This window comes from Eurosta solidaginis, chromosome 2, assembly GCF_040869045.1.
Source record: "Eurosta solidaginis isolate ZX-2024a chromosome 2, ASM4086904v1, whole genome shotgun sequence".
NCBI classification, from domain to species: domain Eukaryota; kingdom Metazoa; phylum Arthropoda; class Insecta; order Diptera; family Tephritidae; genus Eurosta; species Eurosta solidaginis.
The window spans coordinates 221,909,529-221,915,486 of NC_090320.1; the positions used below are offsets into that span (position 1 = coordinate 221,909,529).

At 34.5% G+C, this 5,958-nt stretch overlaps 1 protein-coding gene across 1 annotated transcript; it reads right to left on the minus strand.

Moving 5' to 3' along the window:
• Window positions 1–308: 308 nt before the first annotated feature.
• On the minus strand, window positions 309–5,636 carry Oli (Olig family). The gene is made up of 4 exons (XM_067769888.1): window positions 5,388–5,636; window positions 2,531–2,974; window positions 2,306–2,470; window positions 309–2,227 (listed from the first exon to the last, which is right to left on the minus strand). The coding sequence occupies exons 2-4, from the start codon at window positions 2,935–2,937 to the stop codon at window positions 2,104–2,106; spliced, it is 696 nt and encodes a 231-aa protein (XP_067625989.1). The 5' UTR covers window positions 2,938–2,974; window positions 5,388–5,636; the 3' UTR covers window positions 309–2,103.
• Between the last annotated feature and the right edge of the window lie 322 nt (window positions 5,637–5,958).

Consider the following 5,958-nt stretch of genomic DNA (forward strand, 5'->3'; position numbering starts at 1 on the left):
ACGGTAAGCATTCTCAAATGAATAACTAAGCGCTATATTTAACTTTTTCGAAACCTTTTTAATTGGCTGCATTGCTTCCTGATAAGAACTTCTTTTGAGAAATTTAAATGTAATCAATTATTGATTTATATTCCCAATTACCAATTACCGAGGTCTAATATATATACCAATACAAATTTGTCTGATAATGAAAATCTATAAAAGAAGAGGTTATAAAGTTCATTTTCAAAATGCAAATTTATTGATTTTTAATCGTATAAATAAAAAGGTTTTGTAGAAACATTAAATATTTTATTACGATTGCAGTTCTTAAGTAACAAATATAAAAAAAAAGGAAAAAATAAAATATCAAATGGGTGAATCACCCTTAAGTTAAATATTTTACATGGTCAAAAATTTTAGTTTATGTTCTAAACATAGCAAAGCTTACTGCTGATGTTAAACTCTGCATACAGCTTTAGGCAGTTTCTAAGGTATCTTTGTTTCAATTTAAATCCAGACACTTGCAAAATATCAGTTTTGATGAAAAGTATAAAATTCAAACCAAAACTCGTTATGGGTAAACCGCGCTTTTAAATTTTTGGTCTATATTATTCACTATTAAAGGATAAATCCAATTTTTAATATTTTTGGGTTTAAATTTTAGTACCGAAATTTTACAAATATTTATAGCACTCCTAGTGCTCTTTTAATATTAACATATAAAAAATCGATACTGTGAGCATCCCTTTAAATTTCAACATTTTATAGTTGACAATTTGAAATTATTACATATTTTTCGGTTTTTTTTTTTTTTTTTTTTTAAGTTTTATCTTCTCAGTAAGCGCGTTCTTCGATGTGGGCTTTTTTAGAAGTGAGCTTTTATGGTTTGTGAACATTTACCAAACAAATTCAAAATATGCCAAATATTGGTAATGAGTTCTAAAGTGGTATTTCGGAATTACAAGCAAAACAAAAACCATGTTGATACTACCGACTGTTTTGTTTTTATGTATAATTTTCTATAATCGGGTTTCCAGTCAAAATAATTGGAAAAACGCCTTTATTATTTTATTGCCGACGTTTCGACCGTTTATTGTGGTCTTCTTCAGGGCCTAGTTATAGAAAATTATACAACACAAAAACCGTACAACGTGATAATCTGCAGGGCCTTGAAATTCGATAAAATCAACAACTATTTTTTATTAATATACTTTCTCCAAAAAGATATTTGTAAATCTATTGATGTTTCAAACAAACGAATTTGTGAAACATAAATCGAAATAGTTGAATTCAAGGTTTTTCTACTACATATAAATTCAAGCAGAAAAGTTTTAACTGCAGATTCAGTGTTTTGAAATATAGACTATTTTTGGTCTAAAATATATGCTACAAAGTTTAAGTTCTAGTTTTTAAAGGTTTCAAAAGCAAACAGTAATGTTTTAGTTCTAGTATTTTTTGGTTTCATATTTAAACAATTAAGTTTCGACTCGAAATGTTTTAATATTAGTGTCTGTTGATTTGAAAATAGCCAATTTTCTGGGCCAAAATTTAAACCAAAGTATTTTAACTCAAAACCAGTCATATGAGCTCGTTTCTTTTTAAACTTTGCAAGGTGTGAATTTAAAACCAAAATAAATTTGGTCATATATTTAGACCAAAAAGTTTAAGATTTAAACCAAAATTTTCCACCGTGTTGTAATCCTTGTGGGGTTGATTACAAAACAATTTTACAAGATTTACTAAGTAGTTACATACCTTGATAAATACTCTGTATGTATTTGTTTTTTTAAATAATTTAAATAAAAACAAAATTAGAACAAAATAAAAATGGAAAATATCACTTAATTGATTCTTTTTTTTTGGCGGTGATGACTAGTACATTACGCTTAATACTAACAATTATGATTGTATATTAACTTTTCAAATTGCTTATCGTTTACTTTTCTAAATACTTTAAATAGTCGCACTTAATAAGACCAATATTAGCGATAGATCTGCAATGCATTCGAGCTCATATTGAGCAAATTTTGGAAACACCTCCTATAGTAATAATTACAGCACTCGTAAGTGGGTATTATAGCGCATGAAAAATCTTAAACTGTTACAAAACAAAAAATATGTTTAATTATTGCTCGGTGGTTCATTGTGTGGACCCTGCAAGAGAGCTTGCAGCTTCGCTGCGGCTGGGAACGAGCCCAAATCTAACGGTGCAGCGCCACTTGTGCTCTGAATGTAAGCTAATAGTCTATGTCGAGAAATAAAAGAAGAAAATACAAATGCATAAGAACCAACTATTCTCAAAGACAACAAACGAATTACTCACCTTCTCAACTCATCCAAGGCATTCTGCTGCATCAGTATATAGTTTTTAGCTAACAGTAATGTCGCGATCTTGGAAAGTTTTCGCACAGAAGGTGAATGGGCATAGGGTATCACGCTGCGCAGCTCATCAAGTGCATCATTCAAATCGTGCATTCGTCGACGTTCTCTAAAGTTAGACTTTTGCTATTACACAAAAAATTAATTACACACACTCCTCCATACATACCTCGCATTTATATTCAACCGAACCGTTTTTGCTTGCCGGTTCTTCTGTTTCCCACCACCACTTCCACCACTTGTCCCACTACCCGCTGCTACAGTCGTTGTGCCGCCAGATATTGATTGTGGTGGCGTTTTGCGTGTATGCCCCATGCCAATTGAACCAGCTGAAAGTGCGCTTGGACTTGGTTTATTCTCATCTGTTGGCATTGACCCTTGTTGTGATGTAGCGAATCCCTGTGCATAGAAACCACCGATTCCCACTGCGCCTAGAGGTGTCCGCCTGCCAGGTACACTTTGTGGTGGGCTGGCAGTTGGACCGGGATGTGTTGACATTAAATTTGGTGTAGGGGGAATCGGAATATGTGCGTGGCCGGGTAAGGCAAAGCCGAAGGGTAGATTTGAATGGTCCATTACTTCTGTTGATTATGCAATTTTAGAAACTTATGATCTGGAATCGTAAAAATAAAATAATTGGATAATTTTCGACGAAAATAAATATTTAATGAGCTATTTTATATATGACAAGTAGCAGAATTAGTTAACAGGTACTCCGACATAAGTGATCAACATTTATCTTGACCATAAAATGTAATAACCTAAACTTTTCGCACAGATTTGGATGGCTTCTGAAAAGCATCAACCAAACTTAGTTTTTTGGGGCATAAAACAGAAGTAAGATGAGTTCGTAATCAAAAAGTTTCTTCAAAGAAGAGGATCAGTTCTGAGTTTGCTGCCCCGGTATAGCAATTGTAAGTAAATCCTTGAGGTACATGAAACACGAAGGAAGCCGCTCACAAAACTGCTTTCTCCAATTATATTAGTGGTACTGAGTGATTCACACAACTTGACCAAAAATGTAAAGATGCACAATTGGATAACCCCCAGCGGGTTAGTATATAGGCGTGGCAGGTATGCCTGTCGTAAGAGGTGACTAAAATACCAAATTGGTTCAAGGGATTTGCCAGCGCAATTTATAACTTGTCCAACCCAAATGTCAACCTCGCCTATCCGTGGTGAATCCAGTTTCTTTAGCAGACGAGGCTCTGGCGGCCCCAAGTTACTCATGGATGTAGGGGGTGGGAGGGCGGTATAGCCTAGAATGTTACATGTGGGCATACTAAATCGTTTCCGAGATGATCAGGCTAGTACCTTAAGGATGCTTGTGACCGGAACTTTCCGGATCTATATCCGTTAAAGGACCATCAACATCGATAACAATTCCCAAAACCTTCGCGGAGCATCCTTATCGCTATAAGAATGATAACAAGCATATCCTCATTTTGCAGAGTCTGTTGACTAGCTTACACCAATCTCGATGTGGAACATTGGTGGATATTCCTAGTATTCTCAATGTACATTGCGCAATTCATAATAAGGACTTTGCTTTAAATGAGTTTGTGAAAAATCGATAACTTAACGATATCAAGTCGATAACTTTTCGATAACATAGAAAATAAAGTATAAAAAAGTTATCGATTTCTATATGTTTTCTATAGCAAATTGTTTTTTTTTTTTTGTTATAACAAAGTGATAACTTTTCAAAGCTTTCTGATAATAAACCGCCAATACGTCAATTCTTCCCCGTTGATAAAACGATTACAGCCTTTATCGATAGCACGTCGATAACAAGCCTATTATACCAAAATTGTTCCAAAGTAGTCCCGAAATGATCTCGAGATTGTTACACAAAAAAATCCGGAAATTATCTCAAAGTCTCTCCGAAATTAGCCTAAAACTCTGCAATAATAATCCCAAAAAAGTCCCAAAGAAATCCCGGGGCAGTCACAAATGATTTCGAAACGATTGTGCAAATAAGCGGACACATTCCAAAAATAAACTTCAAATAACACCCAAAATAATCTTAAAAAAATTCAACATAATTCTGAAATGATCTCAAAACAATCTCGGAATGACTCCAACAATATAACGAAAATTTCCCGAAGTTATCCAAAAATGATCCCCAAACAGTCCAGAAAGGATCTTAAAATGGTTGCGGAAATAGTCCGGATTGTTTCTATCCTACGACAAATTATGCAAGACTACGAAAGCACCCCTTTCTGAAGTTATAGCAAACATCAGTTTTTGAAGTTTGGTTATCAAAAAAATGTATAATGTCAACTTAAGCTAGTTTAGCGAACTGAAGCCCGTGGCTGGTTCAGCTGGATCATGCTATGCGAATTCAAGGAGACACTCCGGCGTAGAAGGTATTGTTTTATACCACCTACAGAAAGTGAGTAAAACCAAAGCCACCATTGAAGAAAACATGCTATAAACCGCTTGTAGGCTATTGGTTTTTCCAAATAGCGCCAGTAAAATAAATGAAAACACCTATTAGCTCATATTTGTTGGATCTGAAACTGTCTAAAGTACTTATCACCAGTCAGATCCATAACAGAGTCGTATTCATGTTAAATAATTGTTTTTTTTTTATACTGAATTAGGACAACTGTCACTCTTTTGACAGTTAGATATCAACCCTGTGCCGGTATGTTGTTAGCATAAATTACCGCTACAGCCTGTCATCAGCATAGTGTAGCTCTTGATAGCAGCCGGCCGTTTAACAGCAAAAGCGTCACCATGCTGACAATTGCAGTGCAGCTGTCAAAAGTTTCCGACAGATGGCGGTTCAAAATTTGGAAATCGAAATTATACAATTTAGCATAACTGGAAATGCATACATGCATACACCATATGATTGCAAACTACATATATAGTTAAACAAATAAACTTATGTATTCGCATAATTATATAAATGCATGTGCATGTGGAGAAATCTGTGTATCACTTCCTAACAACAATGCTAAGAACTCATTATTAATAAGTTTTTTGCTTTTATTTGTTTATAGATTTTAAACACTTACACTTTCTTTTACAACACAGTTTATGATGCGTATTTATTCTTAAAACTCTTTTAACTTATATCACAATTAAACCAAGCAGCGCAAACACAAAAATGCTCCATCACACTAAATTACAAAAAAACTTTATTTAAAATTTATATATTCGTCCTTTCAGTACACTCTGCTGCCTTGTTATGAGTCAAACGATTAATCGTACAGCAAAAATGTTCATAAATGTCCTAAATGCTCAGCTTCGCTACTGACTTTGTTAAACGTTTTGCGGTAATGGTGTTAAATCTGCAGCCACCGCGCCACTGTTGTTGTTGGGTTCGATGCTGTTTCTGCTGATTTTTGTTAGAGATGTTGAGCATACATCGATGTTACAAAAAGATCGATAGTATGTGATGATAACTTGATATGAAAATAGTTTACATACTGAGATTTAGATTATAAGCATTGGCTTGGCATTCACCTCCCTAATACACTAACAAAAAAGATCGCTACAAAAGTCCTAGCCCGAAACCATGGATGCTGCGAGAGAAGATGGGATATCCGTTGGTGTGTTTGCGTGATTTGTGATCATGGCGACGGC

Bases quoted from the DNA above. Each gene is read 5' to 3' on its own strand.
- Oli (XM_067769888.1), bottom strand. From the start codon at position 2,937: ATGGACCATTCAAATCTACCCTTCGGCTTTGCCTTACCCGGCCACGCA. The intron at 2,471-2,530 runs GTATGTATGGAG...GTCTAACTTTAG, and splicing joins CGGTTGAATATAAATGCGAG to AGAACGTCGACGAATGCACG. The intron at 2,228-2,305 runs GTGAGTAATTCG...TTCTCGACATAG, and splicing joins GCCTTGGATGAGTTGAGAAG to ACTATTAGCTTACATTCAGA.